General features: G+C 34.1%; 1 protein-coding gene across 4 annotated transcripts; it reads left to right on the top strand.

The window, feature by feature from the left end:
• The first annotated feature begins 13,288 nt into the window (after positions 1 to 13,288).
• Positions 13,289 to 22,583, top strand: LOC120075688. 4 transcript variants are annotated; one of them, XM_039029293.1, is made up of 16 exons: positions 13,290 to 13,651; positions 13,944 to 14,028; positions 14,334 to 14,403; positions 15,038 to 15,141; positions 15,238 to 15,308; positions 15,380 to 15,464; positions 15,559 to 15,680; positions 16,459 to 16,629; positions 16,704 to 16,819; positions 16,891 to 17,041; positions 17,123 to 17,172; positions 17,259 to 17,349; positions 17,441 to 17,585; positions 18,995 to 19,129; positions 19,793 to 20,407; positions 20,710 to 22,583. In XM_039029293.1, exons 1-16 carry the CDS (start codon positions 13,483 to 13,485, stop codon positions 20,726 to 20,728), a joined length of 2,199 nt encoding a protein of 732 aa, XP_038885221.1. In that variant the 5' UTR covers positions 13,290 to 13,482; the 3' UTR covers positions 20,729 to 22,583. The 4 variants fall into 4 exon arrangements, with proteins under 4 accessions (XP_038885222.1, XP_038885220.1, XP_038885223.1 ...); XM_039029294.1 differs by lacking the exon at positions 20,710 to 22,583 and having other exon boundaries at positions 13,289 to 13,651; positions 19,811 to 20,624; XM_039029292.1 differs by lacking the exon at positions 20,710 to 22,583 and having other exon boundaries at positions 13,289 to 13,651; positions 19,793 to 20,624.
• Positions 22,584 to 22,597: the final 14 nt, after the last annotated feature.

Below are 22,597 nucleotides of genomic sequence, written 5' to 3'. Positions count from 1 at the left end.
TGAATATAACTTATTCTGAAAATTCAATAAAACTCGTGGTTTGTAAACAATAAAACTTATTTTGAAAATTCAATAAAGTTGTTATTGAATATACGAATTGCTTATTTCGTTTTAGAAATAAATCCAATAAATTAAAAGATCCATGACTATTACATGAGTATTTGAACTTTATGTGGAGACATAAAAGTGGATCAGGTTCGAGTAAATAGTCAAAATGATCTATAGTATATGAATATGGTTGGGTGCCTTATTCTGGTAATACTATTGGATGCGATCCACTCTATAATTGTTACAAGTAGTAAAGTTCTATAGATGAAGTGATCTTAATTCGTACATGTCATGACATGAGGAATGAAAGCGTCTTGTGCAATGAGTTTGTACAAGATCGGACCATGAAATAAGTTACTCTTACTTTATAACACTGTTTACTATTTAAGACTGACTATTTCAAAGCGATGACCTAGGTAACTTGACCTTAATCCTGAGCTAACTATGAACTCCTGTTTATTCAGAATTATCCTTAGATATGTATAGGTGAGGGTTGACTCAACAGCGCCGGTTCAATAAACCTCTACTTCAGGGGTAAGACTAGGTAGATAGCGGAAGACATAGGGTGCAAGATGAAATTCACTCCTACCCACTTTGAGGGATAGTAGAGAGGTTGTTCCCTTAAGTGCTTACTTTGGGTCTTGAACAAGGGACCCACCCTTTCATTGGCTCAAGAGGAACTTTGTTTGATGATCGGATCACAAACTAATTATTCATTAGAGGATCAATGAAGGAATAAGAGGTAATCTCGGGGGTAAAACAGTCATTTGACCTAGTCGTTATTACGAATAATCTGTAAAGGGTTAACTTACTAAACATGGTTATATTGAGTGGACACAATATATCTGCAGTGAGGAGAGTGCAACTCTGGGTTTTAGTGGCGTGCCCAGTAGTTAACGAATGAGGGTTAATTCGGTGTAAAGAATTTAGCCAATTAATCTCGGATCGTTAGAGTCCATGATCTGTAGGTCCACAAGGTCCCCCTACTAGCTCACAAATGGATTAGCCTTAGAGTAGCGTGATAAGTTAATTTGAAACGTTCGAATTAAAATTAAGGGAATTAGTAATTATATGTGATATAATTACACGTTTAATTTTGGAATTAAACGAAATTGGAGAATCAATTAATATTTAAATATGATTTAAATATTAAATTCATGAATAGGGATTCATGATGGTGGAATTAGTGTTAAATTAAATTAAATATTTGACATTGAATTAATTAGAATTGATTAAATTTGTTTAATTAATTATTTATTATTAACTTTATTAGATAAATTAATTATTGAACTAATTTTGTAAAATTAATAATAAAATATTCATTTTTTAAAAGAAAATTAATTTTGGAAATTGATTTTGAAAATCAAAACTAAATTAAAAAAAAAGAAAATTGAAAAATTGAAAAAAAATCCAAAAAGTTGGATTTTTCCACTAATTTTCCAACTTGTTTACACACTTTCCACTTACCTAATTCAGTCATTAATCCAAGCATGAGCTGCAATTCATATATCAATTGTTCTTGCATGATTTTCATGCAATATATACTGAAGAATCTCAGTGGAATTGAGCATGCAAAATGGTTGATTTTGGCTAAAAATCTCTCTTGAAGAAGAGTTCTTTAGGTTGCTGTAAACCAGTGTTCTCTTCCTCCAAATTCCCTCAATTCTAACTTATTTTGAGTCCTGCAACTCAATCTAAGGTACCAAAAGGATAGTAGGGAAGCCTTTGTGGTGGTTCACAAGCTGATTTGGAGAAGATTTGCAGCTAGAATCATGATTCAAGTATTTCTTCAAAGGTATGTCATGAAATCTTCTTGTTAGTTTATGGAGCATGCTTAATTCAAAGCCAAATTTATGAATTAGAATGCTTAGTGATCGTTTTTCTTTCGCTGCATTTTCTAACACTAACATATACTAGCTCTAAGGGTTCTTTGGCTCTAAGACCTATCCAATAAAAGATCTTTTGGTCATCTTACCATTAAAAAAAGATTCACATGGCGGTAAGGAGTTATCTTTTAACTGGTTTAGAAGTCCACTCTCAACCAATTTCTTAATCCTATTGAGATTAAAGTGGTCTAGTCTTAGGTGACAAAGATAGGCATTTGGAGAATTTCTTTTCTTATTTTGAGTTTCAGCTGTTTTAAACATCTCTATATTCAAAACGACTTTCACCTCAATTGGTTTTAACAAGTATAAGTTATTTTCTAAATTTGTAGAACATATCTTAATACCTTTCGAAATAATGAACACTTCATTATTTTCAAAAGAAATTCTATAATTATGTTCTAGCAAACACGAGACAAATTAAATTCCTTTTAATAGAAGGAATATAGTAAACATTTTCAAGTAAAATGTATCTATCTCTAACAAATAACTTCATATCTCCCACTACTTTAGCTAAAACAACCTCCCCGGTCCCTACCTTAAATGTTGCTTGGTCTTCTGTAAGCTGTCTCCAAGAACTAGTTTCCTAAGCGAAAGCACATATATGATTAGCGGTACCCGAATCTATTATCTGATTAATTTATCATTTTTCACTAAACATGTCTCAATCACAAGTAAATCATATTTACTTTGTTGTGCTTTCTTTGTTTCTTCGTCTATGACACTTATGATTTCTTGAGCAGAAGCTATGTTCTCAAATTTCTTAGCTAATATATCAGATATATTTGCCAGAATAATGTTTCAGGCTTTTTCATTTGCCTTAATCCATTTGTCATATGCATACCAACTCTTTTAGTCTGCAGAAGAATTGAGAGATTGAGGACATTCCTCTGTTAAAATAAATCTTAAATCATCGTTCGCTAGTACATCTAATTTCCATGTTAATTTATTAAGACCATTATTGTTATTGGAAGCGAGTATTTTTAAAGAAGTCGACATGCTAAAATTTTAAACGAAATCTAATTAGTAAATTGCTTTTAAACCCAATTCAATTTTAGCAAAAGTAATAATGTATCCAAAATTCATTATTTATTTACAACGATACTATAGTGAGTTAGAATAAGTGCTACCGAGGGACAATCAAATATCCCTTCACTAAAGCAAGATATTCTTGACTAGATACTATCTCCAGAATAACTCTTATTCCTATAGTCATTTAGTTACCATTTTTTATCAAGAACTTACTAACACTTAGTAATTTTATAAGTGCAACCCTCCATTTTCAGACTTTAGAGGTCGACCCTAACGATGCTACCGAATTGGAAAGTCAAGGTTGGGAATGAACCTAAGAAATCTTATCTATTTTTGGAGTTTGAGTTGTTCCAAATCCTATGTTACAACCCTTCGAGGGGATAGTCATGGTTAGCAACTAGCTAATTCCGCTCCGGAAACGACAACAGGCGCAACATAGGAATCTCACGATCCAAACTAACGAAAGTGACTGCAGAACACATTGACACATTTTCGAATGGAGCAGTTGAGGTAAAATCGACATGAAGCCGGACATTGATCTCGCGGTGTGAACTCTTAGAGACGTGAATATCAATATATCATATATATTTAATATTACTATGAACTGCTTCCCCTATTCACCTTGATGTTGACCCATGGAAACATTTTCCAAATGGAGGTCACTCCTAGGGTGACACGAAGCCAAGTATGAATCTCAAGGTGTGAACTCCTAGGGACGTGAGAGCTAAGAACAACATATCATATATGTTACTAATCTCCACTGAAGTGTCCTAACAATATATCATATATGTTATCTATCTCCCACTGAAGTGTTCTACTTGTTTGGGTATACTTTTGCTTAGGTTTATTCCAACTAATTAAAAAAACCTAAGTCTATGTGGCTTATTAAAGTATGACGTTTATAATTAGATTTAACCTACGATGTCTAGGTGATAAACCAATCTTATTACCTCACATTGCTCATGCATGTTTATAAAACCGGGTTAACAACACTCAATTATTTGGCCATAATCCCTAGGTAGAAGGTGTTCCGTAGACCGTCAACTTAATTACCCCCAGCCTTAGACATGACTATATACTGGTTGAGTTTGTAACCCAAGTTTTATAAGATAACAACCTATTTTAACTATTAAAACAATTGGTTGACCTACGTGAGCATGCAACTTATTTTTGTTATGGATTTTAATGTCTGATCCAATTTTGTAACAACTTATAAAATAATAGACATGCTTTGCATCTATAATCATCAAAGGGATTCAAACTTTAATATAACACTTATATTAAACTTTAGAAACCCTAAACAAGCATACTATACATTATAACTCTTTATAATATATTTTCAACGTATATAACATGCTTGCTATAGTGGTATTTTAAATCTACATGGCATACATTATGCACATACATGTTTAATTTAAATATAACAAACATCACATGCATAAATATTTAAACACCACTAATATGGTTCAACTTTGGCATCCTAAGCAAGCAAGAATAACAAATTATTACAAAACAGCTCAAAACTTTCTCCAAAACGAATTTGGATTGCTCGACCCTCATGAATCGAACTGAACCGCCCGAATCAGCTCTCCAAGGCTCCAATTGAGGTTGAATCGAACCAAAACAATTTTCAGAGAAGAGGGTTTCAAGAACACAAAACCTTTGAAGAAATCCACCAAATCCAAGCTACTCTCCACAAATTTGAGCTGCAAATCAACAGTGGACCACCAAGAGATCTTCTCTACTATTCTTCAACTTGGATTTGAGTGGTGGAACTCATAGTTGAGATCAATTAGGTGAAGAAGGGTAAGGGCTTTGGAGGATTTTTAGAACTTCAACAAGTTCTTCAGAAAACCCCAAAAATCTCTCTTCAATTTCTGATAAATTGAAGTATTTAAGCACTTGATACATGCAGCTAATTGACACTTCAATGAGCAAGGAAAGAGTGGGCTAGGTGTTAAGTTTAGGGAGAATCCACTTCAATTGGAAAATCCACTAACTATTTGTATTCTCCAATTTAAAATTTGGAAATTTCCATCAGCTCAAAATTGATTTTCAATTTCAATTGATTTAATTCAAAATTAATCAATTACAAAATTCAATTTCTAAAATTGAATTTTAAAATTGAAAATGAATTTGATTTTAATTAATCAAATAAACTTAATTAATTAAATAATAATTTTAATATCAAATATTAAATTAATTAAACACATAATTTATACATGAATCTTATTCATGCAATTCAATATTTAAATTAGTATTTAAAAATTTTAATCTCTCTAATTACGTTTCATTTCATCAAATAAAACGTTTAATCATATCAAATATAATTATACAAATCCTAAATTAAATTTGAACATTTCAAATTCAAACCCTGATTTGAAATTTGAACACTTCAAATTGAAACCCTAATTACGATTTTGATCATTTCAAAACCACTCAATTTACAAATCAAAGGGTAATTTTACAAGCTAGTAGTGGGTTGTAACATGGGTTTTGAAACAACCCAAGCTTCAGTAATGAATAGGGTCTTATAGTTCTATCTTGGGTACTGTGTTCCATCTCGGGGGCATATTCATACCGTTCTATAAAATTTGAAAATGGTGGGTCACACTTACAAGAATTACTAATTGTTAGTAAAGATCTTGACCGAAAATGATAACCAAAAGAACTATAGGAGTAAAGAGTTATTCTGATATAGTATTTGGTCAAGAATTGTCTTACTTCAGTGAAGAAATTGTAGACTGCCCCATGGTAGCAATTGTTCTAAATCACTAAAGTATTGTTGCAAATAAATAAAGTTTTTTGGGTACTTTATTATTCTTGCCAAATTTGGATTTAGATGCATAAAGTTTAATAGAATTTGTTTAAAATTTTCAGCAATGTCGAATTCAATTATAGAACTGCTAGCTTCCGATAAGTTTAATGGTGAAAGATATTTGAACTAGAAATCCAACATCAATTCGATATTAGTTGTGGATGATTGAGGTTTGTGTTTACGAAGGAATATCCTCGAGTTCCCAGTATAAGAACGAACCAAAATGTTCGGAACATCTATGATCGATGGGTTAGGGCTAATGAAAAAGTTTGGACTTACATCTTAGCAAGTATATCTGATGTACTTAATAAGAAACATGAGGTATTGCCCACTACCTGTGAGATAATGGCGTCGCTCTAGGAGATGTTCGGACCGTCATCCTCTGTTCGACATGAAGCCATTAAGTATGTCTACAGTACTCGCATGAAAGATGGTTCCAACATTAGAGAACATGTTCTCGATATGATGATCCATTTTAATATTACTGAGGCTCATGGGCGATGATAGATGAGATAAATCAAGTGAGTATGATATCAGAATCTCTTCTGGAGAGTTATCTGCCTTTCAGAACCAATGTTGTTATGAAAAAAATTACTTATAATTTGACTACGTTGTTGAACGAGTTACAGACATTTCAGTCTATGATGAAACTTAAAGAGAAAGAAGTAAATGTTATTTCTCGATCTAAGAATTTTTTGAAGGGGTCGTCGTTTGGAACAAGACCCACTAATAACAAGAAGTCTGTTCCCTTTTCTTTAAAAGACAAATCTGTACAAATGAAGAAGAAGGGTAAAGGGAATAAGAAAACCACTGCTATGAAAAATAAAAACAAAAACAAGACTCCCAAAGAAAAGTGGTTCCATTGTGGAGAGGATGTGCACTGGAAGCGTAACAGTCTAAAGTATTTAGTGGAAAAGAAAGTGGAAAAGGCGAAACAAGGTAAATCAGATTTACTAGTAGTTGAAACATGTCTAGTGGAGAATACTCACCTAACCTGAATATTAGATTCAGGCATTGTTAATCATGTTTGCACTTTTCTACAGGAAACTAGTTCTTGGAGACAACTTTCTGAACAGGAAATGACTTTCAAGGTGGGAACGGGTGAAGTCATTTCAACTCATGTAATGGGAGATGTCAAGCTATTTTTTGCATAATCTTCATCCTACTTAGGAATGTATATTATGTACCTAAGATGAAAATAAACTTAACCTCCATTTTTTATCTGCTAGAAAATATGTATAGAATATTTTTTAAATCTAATGAAGTGTTTGTTTTTTCAAGAGGTGTTCGTGTTTGTTCTGCAAGACTCGAAAATAACTTGTATATATTAAAATCAACTGAAGCAAAGGTCATTCTAAATATAGAGATGTTTAAAATAGCTGAGACTCAAAATAAAAAGGGAAAATTTCTCATAACGCTTATCTTTGGCACCTCAGACTTGATCACATTAATCTCAACAGGATTGAGAGATTGGTAAAAAGTTGTCATCTAAGTCTGTTAGAAGATAATTTTTTACCTCCGTATGAATCATGTCTTGAGGGAAAAGTGACAAAAAGATCTTCATGCCAAAAAGCCTCTTGAACTTATACATTCAGACCTATGTGGTCCGATGAGTGTAAAAGCAGGAGAAGGCTATCAGTATTTTGTCAGTTTTATTGATGATTACTCGAGATAGAGCTACATTTACTTAATAAGTCACAAGTCTGAAACTCTTGGAAAGTTCAAAGAATTTAAGATCGAGACTGAAAATTTGTTAAGTAAAAGAATTAAAATACTTCGATCTGATCGAGGTGGTGAGTATATAAATTTACAATTCCAGAACTATCTAGTAGATCATGGAATTCAATCCCAGCTCACAGCACCTGGAACATCACAACCAAATGGTGTTGCAGAAAGGAGAAATTGAACCTTGTTAGACATGGTCCAATCAATATGCTCAGTTACCTCAGTCCTTTTGGGGGTATGTAGTGCAGACTGCAGTATATATTCTAAATGTTGTTCCTTCAAAAAATGTTTCAGAAACACCATATGAATTGTGGAAAGGACGCAAAACTAGTTTAAGTCATTTCTATATCTGGGGTTGTCCAACACACGTGTTAGTACAAAATCCTAAGAAACTGGAAACACGTTCAAAGTTATGCCTCTTTGTAGGATACCCTAAAGAAAAAAAGGAGGTCTGTTCTATGATCCCCAAGAAGATAAAGTGTTTGTATCGACAAATGCTACATTCTTGGAAGAAGATCATATTAAAAATCATCTATCTCGTAGTAAACTAATATTACAAGAAATGACCAAAGCTGCTACAGAAACATCAACAAGAGTTGTTGATCAAGCTGGTCCATCCACAATTGTTATTGTCCTGTCACGTCCGTCTCAAGAGTTGAATATGCCTCGACATAGTGGGAGGGTTATTCAGCAACTTGAACACTATATGAGTTTAACAGAAACTCAAAACATCATGCATGATGATGGATTAGAGGATCTATTAACCTTTAAAAAGGCAATGAAAGATGTTGAGAGGGAACAATGGATAAAAGCCATGAACGTTGGAATAAAGTCTATGTACTTCAACTTTGTCTGATAACTTATAGATCAACCATATGAAGTTATCTATAGGTTGTAAATGGATCTACAAAAGAAAACTAGACCAAACTGACAAGGTGCAAACCTATAAAGCCAGACTCGCGACAAAAGGTTTTACCCAAAGAGAAGGGGTTGATCATGAAGAAACATTTTTTTCCTGTTGCCATGATAAAATCGATTAGAATACTTCTATCCATTGCCACATATTATGACTATGAAATATGACAAATGGATGTCCAGACAGCTTTTCTGAACGGTCATCTTGATGAAAGTATTTTTATGTCTCACTAGAAGGTTCATCGAACAAGGACAAGAACAAAAATTATGTAAGCTTAAATGATCCATTTATGAGTTAAAATAAGCTTCAAGATCCTGGAATATAAGATTTGATACTGCGATCAAATCTTATGGCTTTGAACAAAATGTCAACAAACCTTGTGTATAAAAGAAAATAGTCATACGACTATAGCATTCTTAGTTCTTTATGTTGATGATATCTTGCTCATTGGGAATGAGGCAAGCTTCCTTGCTGACGTAAAGAGATGGTTAGCAACATAGTTCCGAATGAAAGATTTGGGTGATGCTCAATACATTCTAGGAATACATATCTTTCGAAATCAAAAGAATAGAACCTTAGCACTATCTCAGGCATCTTATATTGACAAGATGTTGTCAAGATATAATATGCAAAATTTCAAAAAAGGTATGTTACCTTTTTTACATAGAATTCATTTGTCAAAGGAACAGTGTCCTAAGACACCTCAAGATGTTGAGGAAATGACAAGCCATAAAGTACATATACTTCATGTGAGGCAAAGAATCGGTATCAGACATGTATCAGATATTGATACTTCCAGATACTTTCCAGATACATATCTGACACGCGATTTGACGTATCTATACTTTCCAGATACGTATTTGACACGCAATTTGACGTATCTATTTCTATGTGTACTTTTTTTTTTTAAAAGAAAAACGACAAGTAACTCATCTAATCTTTCCTAATCTAAAATTAGGCAACCTATTTAAAAAGCTCACTACTCGAGTTCAAAACTAAAAGAAAAAAATAAATAAATAACGGACAAAACCTTAGACTAGAATCATCTAATCTCCATCTTCACATTTGAGTCCCCACAAAATCCACCAAAATATAAGCCATTTGGATATCTTCAACAATAAGTTCTTCGTTTATCTTCATACTTCTTCCTCTAATCTTCTTCTTCTTTGCAATATGAGTCACTTTTCTATTCCATTTTATTAACTATTGTACTTCAACATCTTAGATGTTGCTTTTTTTGTATTGTATTTCAGTGTTTGTATTCTATTTTGTGCTATTATTATTAACTTGCATGCTAAATTTATCTATATCCTAGATTTTTTTAAAGAAAAAAAATGTATCTTCAACGTATCAGTATTCTCGTTTTTTAGAAATATATATATATATATATATATATATATAAAATGATGCATCCTTAGACATATCAGTATCTTAGTTTTTTTGAAATTGACGAATCGTCGTATCCGATCGTATCCGTATCGTATAGTCGTATCTATTGTTTCATAGATGACAAGAATTCTATATGCATCTGCAGTTGGGAGTTTGATGTACGCAATGTTATGTACACGTCCTAACATATGCTTTGCAGTTGGAATCGTCAGCAGGTTCCAATCCAATCTAGGACACAGTTATTGGACCGCTGTAAAAACATCCTCAAGTATCTAAGGAGAACGAGGGACTATATGCTTGTGTATGAACCTAAGGATTTGATCTTTACCAAATACACTGATTCTGATTTCCAGACTTACGTGTATTCAAAGAAATCTACTTCAGAATCAGTTTTCACTCTTAATGGAGAAGCTATAGTTTGGAGAAGCATTAAACAAAGTTGTATCGCTGACTCCACGATGGAATTAGAATACATAGCCGCATGTGAAGCCGCTAAAGAAGCAGTATGGCTATGCAAATTCTTGGCTGACTTGGAAGTAGTTCCACATATGCACCTACCTATCACACTTTATTATGACAATAGTGGTGTTGTTGCCAACTCAAAGGAACCAAGTGTTGGGGATGATGCCCTAAACTCTCGTTGGGTCCTGTAGTTCATAAACACAGTCTTGAACAAACACTTGTGATGTATAATATATGATATTTTTCTTCACTTTTTTCTATGAATATTGGATGTTTTATTTGCTTTACCACAAACCAATAAACTAAAATCTTTGGTTGTCATTATGTAACTTAAGCATGTATGTGGTGACATACAAGTGGATCATGTCTTAAGTGATAACCAAAGTGGTCTGTAGTCTATGGATATAGGAGGGAAACCTTATCCTGGTAACGCTACGGATGCGGCCCGCTTTGTGAAATAGTTACAAGTGTTGTAGCTTTCTACAGATGGTCTGATCTTGATCATTCATGTGGGGACATGCGAGCGAGAGCGTCCTATACAAAGAGTTTGTATAAGACCTGGCCACGAAGTGTTAACGTCTCGTTCTATAACACCTTTCATGACAGAGACTTCTCTTCACTAAGATGACCATAGGTAACATGACCTTAACCCTAAGTGAGTTGGAAACTTCTGCTTTTGAGGGTGATCCTTTGATTTGCATGGGTGCGAATGGTCAGATTGCCGACTTAAACCTACTACTTTGGGGATTTGTCTCATTTGAGAGTTGGGAACTCAACTATACAAGATGGAATTCACCCCTTCCCTAAAGCAAGGGTAAGTAGATAGATTGCTCCCTTAAGGGCTGATTCCGGGGCTTGAACGATGTGGCGTCACACACCTTCTCATGGCCGAGAGGTGTCCACACATAGTAGGACTGTGTTGTATTATTCATTAGTGGAATTAGTGGTACTTAAGGAGTTAGATGTAACTATAGGGGCAAAATAGTAAATTACGAGCATTTGTGAAGGGTTATCAAACTGTTGATTGGTTATATCCGATGGACATAGAAATATATATGTGGTGAGAAGAGTGCAACTGTCGGTCTTTAGTGAAATGCCTGGCAGTTAACGGATGGTAGATCTCGTGGCTAAAGAGATTAGGCAGCTATTCACGTACCATTGAAACTTCGAGCCATAGGTCCATAAGGTCCGCTTGGTAGCTCAATGGATTCAAGTTGAGAGTCAGTTTTTGGGTCAATTTGAAGTGTTCAAATTGACAAGGGGGAGTTCGATTATATACGATATGATTGAACTGGTTAATTATATATGATATGATTGACATTGTGTATGAGATACATTATTTGGAGGAAAATGATATAAATATGATTTATATCTAATGGAGGAGAAAAGACTATGGTTCATATGTTGCGTTTGATGTAATATTAAACCATAGGTTAATGAATATAATATGATTATATATATTATTTAATTTGACAATTATAGGATAATTGTTGTGCCAGTTTTTCTCCGTAACCGTATGATAGTGGGAGGTTGCGTTTAGTTTTCGTAACTGAAGGATAAAATGAAAATTGTTTTCATTTTGCAAAGAAATTAGACATTCGCTCACGTTTGGTGTATAGTGCCTATCACATAGCAAACCGAGAGCCTACACGATAGCTCAACGTTTCTAAATGATCGTATACACGTACGCCTTTTACTAAACGATCACATAGGATTTGCTAAACGATCATCTTGCTTTTTCCTAAACGATCGTGCGCCCGAGCGTTTATTAAACAATTGTCTATATGATTGCGGCCCTTTTACTAAACGATCGTGTACCTCTTTCTAAACGATTAAACATCATCTATACGATAGACACTTTCCTTCTCCCACTTGCTTAGTCTTGGTATACTATCTTTTCTTCCTCCTTCCCTCTACCAAATCCAACAAAGTCTACACCTCCTAGATTCCCACACCGAGAATATCGGGAGTTTTAAATGGTAGTGTCTGCCTTGCTGCCTAGTTCATGTGGTGTCCATTTGTGGGTAGACGATTTGGTGGACGATTACTTGGACGTTCTCAGCGAGAGCGAAAGGAGCAGTCCTTCGACGAGAACGAGTTTTTTATGAAGAAGGGTTCTTCAACTGGTACGAATTTCATTCTCTTGTTGTTTAATTTCCAAAGCATGCCTGTAATTAGTTGTTAAATGCATATCTATTCTGTTTGATTGAGAATGCGGTAATTCTGTCATGATGGGTTTGGAACGATCTCACTTTCGCTCAGAAGTACTCTTTGATAAGAGTTCTTTCACCAAGGAGTCACAAACGTGGAAAATATATTGAAAGAACCTGCACTCCAAACACAAACTATTATAACACAGACTAAAATAATATGCACCCCAAACACGTAGACTATTATAACCCACAGACTATAATAAACATTGACTATTATAACCCACTCAGCACCCCGAACGCCCCCTAAGTTTTATGTTTGATTTCAATTTAGTCCTAAGTTTCAAAATGTTATAATTTTACCCTTGACATTTGAGTTTCAATTTGGTCCCTATGTTTCAAGATTGACACTTTTAAACTCGATTATTCACTAAAAACTTATTTTCCATCTTTAGTATTAATTTATTTTAATAAGTTAAAAAGAATTATAATTAATTAAATTTCACTATTTTTCATAACTTTTAAAATTAAGTTCAAAATTTCACTTTATAATTATTTTTAATTAATTAATAGATATTGATGGAAAATAAATATTTGATGGAATATTGAGTTTAAAAATATAAAATCTTAAAATCTAAGAATTAAATTAAAACAAGACTCAACTCTTAAAGATAGAATTATAATATTTTGAAACGAAACAAAACTCAAAACTTGAAAAGTAGCATTTGAAAATCTAAAAGATTAAAAAGGCATTCTATGGTAAACTAAATAAAAGGAGAATTTCTTGAAAGAAAAAAGAAAAAATAAATAAAACGAGAATTTCACGCACACTGGTAGGTATAAAAGGAAGGTATATAGGTGTATCGTACTTCGGTAATAGGAGTGTCATACCCGCGCAAAGTTTATGATCATCGGCCATTACCGAATTGAACCCTAACTGCAACTGCAAGCTTGCCGGTTGGATTTTGATATTAGGAAAAATCTCTGCTCCTCTGAATATTGAAATTCTCCAACTCTACAATGATCTGAGATTCTTTCGATCGATCCCCGTGTTTCGCCATGGCTATTCAATTTAAATTCAGGAGCTCCGTGAACTTCGACTCGGTGGATATCCAAGGCCGACCTTCCATATCAATTGGCGATCTTAAATTCAAAATTATTCGCATGAAGAACCTTGATACCTGCCAAAACTTTGATCTCGTATTCTCCGATGCCCGAACCGGCCAAGGTATCCATAATTTCTCTGCCACTACCGGTTGCGTGGTTTTGGACTCGGGTGGTAGTAGAGTCCTTGGGTTTAACTTATCGTTCAGTTCATGGTAGTGGATGATTCTTGAGATTTTACCCTTTATGTAACGACGTTTTGACGTAGTTAGTGCTATTGGAATTAGGCAGCTAAGGTTCTATTTATTTTAATTTCACGATGTGATAAACATTTCTGGTTCTCACAGTGTGTGTATAATTCCAATATTTCGAAGGTGTTTAGTTTAAGGTTCCCTTTGATACTCCCTACTTTGCAGATTTGGCCGACGAGAAACTTGAAATTCCAAGCGGTTCTTGCGTGATAGTCAAGAGAGTTCCCGCAGGATCAGTTCCTTCCAATGTGTAAGATACCCTCTTTCTGAATTGTGTTGTTTAAGAGAACAACTGTAGTTCTGGAATCTACAAACCCATTATCTGCATGCTGCTGCGTCCATATTTATATTTGTGTTGTTGGAAAATTAATCGTGTTTTGAGTAACGTATTTTACTTTTACTGAAAATTTTGCACAACAGTAGTTTTCACTTTGTGTTACTGCTACAGAGAGCCTTACACAACTCAATACGAATCCAACTTCCAATTAATTTTAATTATTCAATCCTAACTGAAAATTATCGGGCGGTTTCCCATATCACAATACTGTAATGCAGTGTGCATCACGACTTGTTTGGGAATGTTCAAGTCAAAGACACTGACATGGTTAATTCATCTCGTCCAGTGGTATGTTGATCATTACTTTATTAGTCAGTTGCTATATTCTTGCTTTTTTTGTCTATGAAATGAGGAACTAAGTGTTATTTCATCACGATGAATGACAATATAGTAACTAAACTGGCTGGCAGCTGATTCTGAGTAACTTTGTGACATTTGATGTTGCTATCCTTGTGCCTTATGCTTAGAATTTATCCTAGATGAAGGATTTTCTTTTAATTTTTATTGTTCTTTCTTTCTTTTTTTACAAATGATTATTTGTACAGTTTTGCTCTTGAACATGGTTTTAATGGATGTCTTATTTGGTTTAATGTTAAGGTGACTACTGAAGTTGTATGAGTTATTCTATCTGTTACAATTAGATCTGCAAGCTCTATTTGGACAGTTTTGAAGGCATACTAAGAATTCAGCATATGCATTTTATTTTGATAGCCGTTGCATATTTCTTGATGCCCAAATGGGGTCCCATCCACTTACTACCATGTTGGTGCTGTCAAGTTTTAACAATGCTTCTTTCGTTGGTTTGTTTGATAGCACATTCACTTTTGTGGGAGTCACTCTCATCGCTTCTTGAAATGATTAATTTATTTTTGTTTTATGTTTTGATTCCCCTTGCTCGACAATCCTTTTGAACAATTTTCAGAATGCTGAGACAGACAATTTTGATGATTTTGGTGTCGACTTATACCCTATTCACAAAGCAAACTCATCAATTTCTCTCAATAATAAAAATAACAATGCTGTTAGGTCGCTTTCTTTCCCTATCATTCTTCCCCTTTTAGTATCAAATATATTATCTGCAGTCCTGTTTACTCAACAGGAAATCTTTTGTTGTGTTTTCAGACATTATAAGGAGACTGAAAGAGGATATATTGAGGCTGAAGGAAGTGGTATTAGTGAGGCCATCCAAGGAGGTGTGTACTTGAAATTTTTATGTTGTTTTTGGTTTCTAATCCCGTTCTTATCTAAAAGTTTCCGTTTTTAGATTCAAATAATGGCACAACAGTTGGAGGAACTGTCCTGCAGACAAACATAAAAGTTAATGTTGGCGAGGGCATTGGTTTGGAGAAGTATGATGTTCAGTTAGCCTCTTTCACTCTAATAATTGTTTTGTTTGTCATTTGTTTTGATAATCTGACGTGTCTTACTGGTTGGAACTTGTAGACCAATTGCTCCAGTTAATCATAATTGTGAAATTCCTTCAGAACTGAAGTGTATACTTTGCAACTCACTCTTTGTGGATGCTGTAATTACTGGTTGCTGTAAGCATAGTTTTTGTGAGAAATGTAAGTTCTGGAACCCATTGGTTAAATATATTATTGCCTCTGTATTTGGAAATGTTTCGTGAACTTGTCTGGTAGATACTATGATATCTTAAGCGGGTTTTATTGATACAATAATTTGCTTCAGGTTTTAATTGATAGAACATTAAGGTTTAGGGGTATAAATTGATTTTCCACCCTAATTTTTATAACTGGAGTCACAGATTACCCAATAAATTTTTAATCACAAGCATAAACACTGGACACTGTCATTACCTTTTGTCCAGATTTGAGAAATGTTAAGGGGGGGAGGGCAGGGGAGAGTGAGGGGGAAACAAAAATTTGAAGAGTATTGTTGATCTGTCAAAAACCAGTCCTCACTAGAGATAGCTGCCATTTATTATACGCACGTATTATATAGTCTGGCACCAACCGCTGGACGACCTTCTTCTTAACCTGATAATACAAAAGCCAGTAGTGTTACCAACCAATCTGTTATCTTAGATTTTCAAACTTAAACCCTTGCAAAATTCATTTATTACCACCCACTATCTACATTATGCTTTCAGAGAGGCAATATAATGGAGCATTTAAGTTTGTGGAAGAGAAGATTGAATGTGCATCATCCTGATTGGTTCAGGGATGGGTTTAATAATGAGTCTTTTGTTTGTTTTATCCTTCCTTTCTTAAACTAGCTGAGAAGTACATGTCATGACCATTTGTATGTTAAGAGTGATGTGCGTTCTTTGTTGTAATTTGGCTTTCTAACATACTTCATGTAAACTGTTGATTGCCGGTGCAGGCATTCATCATGTTCTGCTGCAAAAGGCAATGTGCCCTAAGTGTGCCTCTACTAAGTATAAACTAGAAGATTTGTTGCCAAATTTTTCTCTTAGGCAAATTGTTGCCCATTTCCTTGAGTCTCAGATCCTGATGGGCGACTCAGAAAATGCTCATCATCATGAAGCATCAGGTAGAAAAACTATATTTGCATGCACTTTTTATAATAGGTTTAGTGTATAATAATTTATTTATCCTCCTAAACAGATGAAGAATCAAGAATTGAAGGAAAAGACATGCCTTATTTGCCTTATGCTACTAATAGGGGTTATAATCAAGAAGTGGTGGAAGACGTTCCTGTCTCATCAATAAGAAGAAATATGGTAAATCGCATTTTCTTTATTCCTATTATTTGGATCGATAGCACTCATCACAATATTCCACTTCGCCCCAGACGGTTAAAATTGATGGAGCACAAGTTCGATCGTGCCATCCTGATAATTTTGGTGGAAAACCTCATGACCTCCCTCCTTTTGATGATTGTCAAGGTGAAAGCCAGCCCGTTTTTAGGGATTTCAAGCATGGGTTGCTGGTCAATGACTCTGGTAGGATGTACAACTGGAGATTTTCTTCACTGCTAAAAAGTATATGCTCATTATTGTCAAATTTCTCTTTTGTGCTTGTAGATATGCCGAGCAAAATCCAAAATCTAACAGATTTTAGAAGACACAAAAAGGTACCGACTCTTTTTTCTTTCGTGTTTTAGGTTTACGTATTGGCTTGCATTAAGTTGATGTTAAACGTTGCCCTTGAATTAATCAGCGTGGCCGTACTTGTTACATGTGTGGTTCTCTGGACCATCTCATTAGAGACTGTCCAGGTGCTTCAAAACCAAATCCCATGCATCTAATGGGTAATGAATTAACATTCCACTTGTATTTTGAACATTTCGTGGAATCTTTCCTATGAGGGTTTAGATAATGTGTTGAATATTATATTGGCAGGAGCTTCGCCATATTATGCATCACCTTGGCCTTGTGTCAGTTCTTTTACGAACCTATATGGTTGTCCCATGGCTTTCAATACACCAATGGTGCCTGATGCAAATTCTTACTGGGCATCTATTTATGGTGGATACCCTGTCCCAAGGTAAATTTGGTTGTCTTTGGGTTTTTGACATCGAGTATACAGATGCATTTTTGGTCGGAGAGAAACTGAATGGTCATTTAATATGTTTATGACTATTATGTCAAACATTGGAGTAACATTCCTTTTGTAGCTTCTCTTTGAAACTCAGTTCAAAAGATTTTTGAAAGGATTCCTTCTTCTATGTTCCAATTTGAGTGTCATTTTATTCCCAATCCAGTTTGTAAATTTCTTCAATTAATGAAATTTGCTTCTCATAAGTAAGAGTGATTAATGATTTATATTGGCCATTATGTTTCAATGATAGTTACCTTTGAAGCTTTAGAAATATAGTTTAAACTGGGCCCTAGAACTACTGTTTTTTTTTTTTTTTTAAAATTTATTTTATCTACCACCACCACCACCACCCCCCCCCCCCCCCCCCCCCAGGGAGAAACTACTGGTTTATTCGTTACACCAGATAAATCTTACAGGATGCGTTAAATATGTCATAACTTTGCTTTATATTGTCCATTTTAAATGAAGTGGCAAGTTATTCTGTTTTAGAGTATATTGACCGTTTGGAGTTTTCTTTTTGGAGGAGTTACTTTCAGTTTAGTTGTGGTAGGGATTACAGATGATTAAAAGGAGTTCCTTGTCCATCTATCGTTTTGGGGGAGGAGAAGATTCTTATGGCATGTCGGTGTTTTTTGCTTTGTTGTGGGAAGAGAGAAATAATAGGTTGTTTAGAAGGGTGGGTGGTGGGGGGGGGGGGGGGGGGACCTTTTTCTTTGATGCCCTTGTATTATTTCATTTTTTTCCCTAATGACAATATGATTCATTATATAAAAAATTGGAAATGCCTGAGAAATTATTACTTATTTTTGGGTTAAATTACCAGTTTATTCCTTGAACTTTTAAAGTTTGTGTCAAATAGATGCTTGAAAATTCAAATAATGTTTAATAGGTCTTTCAAGTTTGTGTCATATAGGTGCTTGAATTTTAAAAAATGTTTAATAGGTTCCGACTTTGGTTCCTCGACTTGTTTGACATTTATTAAAATCATGAAGCTTGGACACAATTGAAAATTGATGTCCTATTAGCTACAAAATTCAATTTGTATAAAATGTGATAATTCAAAGACTTATTAGACATGTTCAAGGACTTATTAGACGTGTGATAATTCAAGGACCAAACTTGTAATTTAACCTTTTTCGTTCTATAATAATAGTTGAATAAGTAAAAATGCACGAATGGTAATTAACAAAGCCCCATAAGATAAGTCACGTGATATTCCCAACCAGATTTTGAGCAGTGTTAAGAACCAATTTGAACAATTTACAAGGGTTCAAATGTTGGTTTTTGAAATGTCGAGATCAATTAGTCGAGACATGTCTTCGTATTTATTAACTGACCTTTGCCGAACCTTGCAGTGGATTCGTGGGCATGAGAGACATGAATGCTCCACCACTTCGGAAGACTGAAGAGTTCTGTGCTGGTTATTCAGAATTTGCAGACCTTAGTGACACTAATAGAAACAGGACAAAATCCGAAATTCGTACCTGGAGGTAATCTTTCTAATATTTGGTGATATCAAACAGCGTGTTATAAATAATTGTGTACAGCCTTTTCCCTGTGGCCTATATGTTGGGTTAGCACTTATGACATTTCGCTGCCATTGAGAAAACTTATGAAAATTGGTAGATGATGAGATAGATTATTTGCTGAATGCACATGGAAATCAAAATTTTCTCAATTTCCCAATCCGACTTTGTGATTGGAAATGACTCAAGGCTGCACTCTAGGGGCTTTCAAGTTTCAGGTGCAGAACTTAATTTGAGTCTGCTTGGATAAAAATCTTGAACTCCCAAAAATTTAGTTAAAAAAAAAAAAGTTCAAAATCTTGAACTCACAATAAGTTGATAGAAAATAATCTAGTATTGAGAAGACATCACGTTTCACATCTTTAAATTTTATTTCTAGGCTTTTCCAGAACACTTGAAAACTTTCCAAAACACACTATTTGCGATTTTAGCATTTATTTTGTTTGGTTATCAGGAATGCCCTAAATCCTTGCTGCAAACCTAGTCCTAAAGTCCTAAGTTGGGATTTGGAGAATGTTCAATGGAGTTGGATTATAAGCATAGACTTCTTGTCATCGCTAATTACCATTCATTTATATAAATTGCTATCTTGTTTTTATTTTTTAACTTGACTTTTTCACTCACCAGGGTAATGCCTTTCTCCAGTGAGAATGGGAGTGATGGAGAAGATCATGTTGGTAAGAAGAGACGTCAACATGAGCGGGATGGAAGATCAAGAGACTATAGAATGCTTGTAGAGAAGCAACATCCGCGCAAAGAAAATATCAAAGAAATAAATTGGCTCTATGACGAGAAAAGGAGGAGTTCCTATTCTTCTAAAGATGCAATGATAAATAGATTAAACGAGAGATTAAAGTTGGACACAGAAGGCTTGCCTCGCAGCACCAAATTTCCAACTAATGAGAGATCTGCACATTATCATAGATGCTTCAGGGAGGTTGGTGGGAGGACAGATGAATGTTGCAGTCATGCCGGCTCGAATGACCATAAAAGATACAAACAAAAAGAAGATAACATTGATACGGTTGATGTTGACTTGAAGTGTCATGCTAAGAAACATCACAGCAGCTCGAAGTCAGATTTGGCACGTAGCTATTCCAGCAGTCAGAAACTCCTACAAAAAGAGTCTCGTTTCATGTCTAGATATTCTAAGCACAATGAGCTTGCTCAATATCATCAGCAAATGGTTGGTGGGACAGATTATAATCATGAAGAATGGAATCATAAGTATAAACGAAAAAGGTTTGTGAAAAATTACAGAACTGAATTTTAAGGTAAAAATGTATATTTAGCATGTTACATAATAGATCCGTCTTGTTTCCTTCTTGGTTACATAAGTGCGTGGGCATACTTTTTGTTTACTGTTTTAATTTATTATACTTTTTGTTCCGTCTTAGACTAGCAAGTCCGGATTGGATAGAGGTTTTTATTAAATATATTGACTCTAATGTTACTTGTTCGTATTGTTCGATACAGATTTTGGTATATGGTGGCCTTTTGACAGGTAATGTATTTATGTAATTAACTTTTGTTTGCCTTTTTAGTTTGGAGTGTGGAAGCTAGCAAGCGAGGTTCTTAATTCATGGAGCAATGGACGTTAAACTATGGAGGATTTTGGTAAGCTGATTTTGTTGAAGCAGTTGAAGGTACGTTTCTTTCGGATGGTATTATGGGGGTTGAAAGCTTAAATAATAATATAATAATCTATAATTGCTCTTAGTTTGGGTGAATATTGAATTTAGAGGGAAAATAATCAATTTATACCTCCAACTTAAAATCCTACACATCTCTATTAATTAAAACTAAAAAATTAAAAAAGGTTCATGAATCAATTTATACTCTTTTTTAGATTGTCTTCAAAGTGCTAATGCAAAATTTTCACACGTGTAAATGTTGTGACTGACATAGGAATGTGGGAATTAGGTGGATATTTCGGGCTTTCATAAATATATGTTCTTTTCATCCATTTCTAATATTTCTCTAATGGTTTAAATTAATTAAAAAGAGTTACGTGGATTTTTTCCCAACTTTAGAAGGATTTTTAGTGAATAATTTTATTTAGACAATTTTGAGTTAATATTGAAAGGAATAAAGTATAAATAAATAGAGTTGCTAGTTCATGTTTTTGAACTTTTATGTTGTGTTAAGTTTTGGAACTTAAAATTTTTTGAACAGAAGCCAAGATTCTCAATTTTATATTAAATAAGACCCTAAATTTTAATAGTATTTGACATATACATACATATATATACATACACACACATATATACACACAGTATTTATATTCTTGAACTTTTAATTTTATTCTGACAGATTTCAAGTTTATTAAATCACTTCTAAAAAAATCATGAACTTCTTGGAAAAATCATAGTTGGACAGACACAAACTCAGTAATTATGTTAAAGTTTTAATTGTTTTTAGACTTTAATTTAGTCTGTATTTTTAACTACAATAGGAATGGTAGATGTGGGGTGAAAATTAATCTCTCTATTTTATTAGTTTTTAAAATTCCATTTTGGTCCCTGTATTTTAAAAATTGTGCAACTTGGAGTATGAAATTCAAAGGGATCAAATATAAAATATAATTGGACGAAGGAACTTTGGGGCACCCTTAGGGTAATACACCTAGTGTTGTTTCCACAAAAAATATCTTAAGAAGATTATGCAGGATGTGAAAGGGTTTATCTAGAAGAATCACGTTATAATTAGGAAGGTGTTTTATCAGCCAATTTCATTCTTTTAACTAAGTGAGGAAGAATTTGCAAATTGATAAAATCTGGCAGATAAATTTTCTCCCCTAACATGAAAATACAATAGATTAATAGTCATTCGATAAAAAACAAATCATTTGAATATCTCATTTTCTATCCCATTCAATAGAGCAATTATGATCTGAAAGTTGACCAGAGTTCGTCCCAAATATGCTCTAGAAAGATTAGATGTGATTAGAGCAAAAATCGAATAATTCTATGTGGTGGAACAAAATCAAAATCTCTCATTTCTTGGCGATTTTTTTTTTTGGATTTCTAAAGAAATATTGTTATGTTACCTTGAACGGTGCACCTCTGGTAGCATAGTCGAGACAATGTTAGCACCTGCACCAAATAGAAAATTCTTGTTTTCGAAATGTGTCGAAACTTTGGGTAGCCAAAAAAAAAAAGTGGGATTCTATAGAGTAGATAATAGAATAGGATTGTTCCATTATTACTAAAAAAAATAGACCCCAAGACATTTAGATCTAGTTGTACTTAAACTTTAGGATCTCGTTTGTGAGGAGGTATCCCTTCTCCCGAAGTTACGTGGCTATTTTGCCTTAGAAAAAATGGGTTTGGATCTCCCTCAGAATGATTTGGAGGATCTAAGAGGCATATTGATTTGTGTATTTCTCATATGAATTCATTTCGAACATCTCATAATATTTTCAAAGCGTTC

This window comes from Benincasa hispida, chromosome 4, assembly GCF_009727055.1.
Source record: "Benincasa hispida cultivar B227 chromosome 4, ASM972705v1, whole genome shotgun sequence".
Classification (NCBI taxonomy): domain Eukaryota; kingdom Viridiplantae; phylum Streptophyta; class Magnoliopsida; order Cucurbitales; family Cucurbitaceae; genus Benincasa; species Benincasa hispida.
This window is presented reverse-complemented; position numbering and strand designations above follow the sequence as displayed.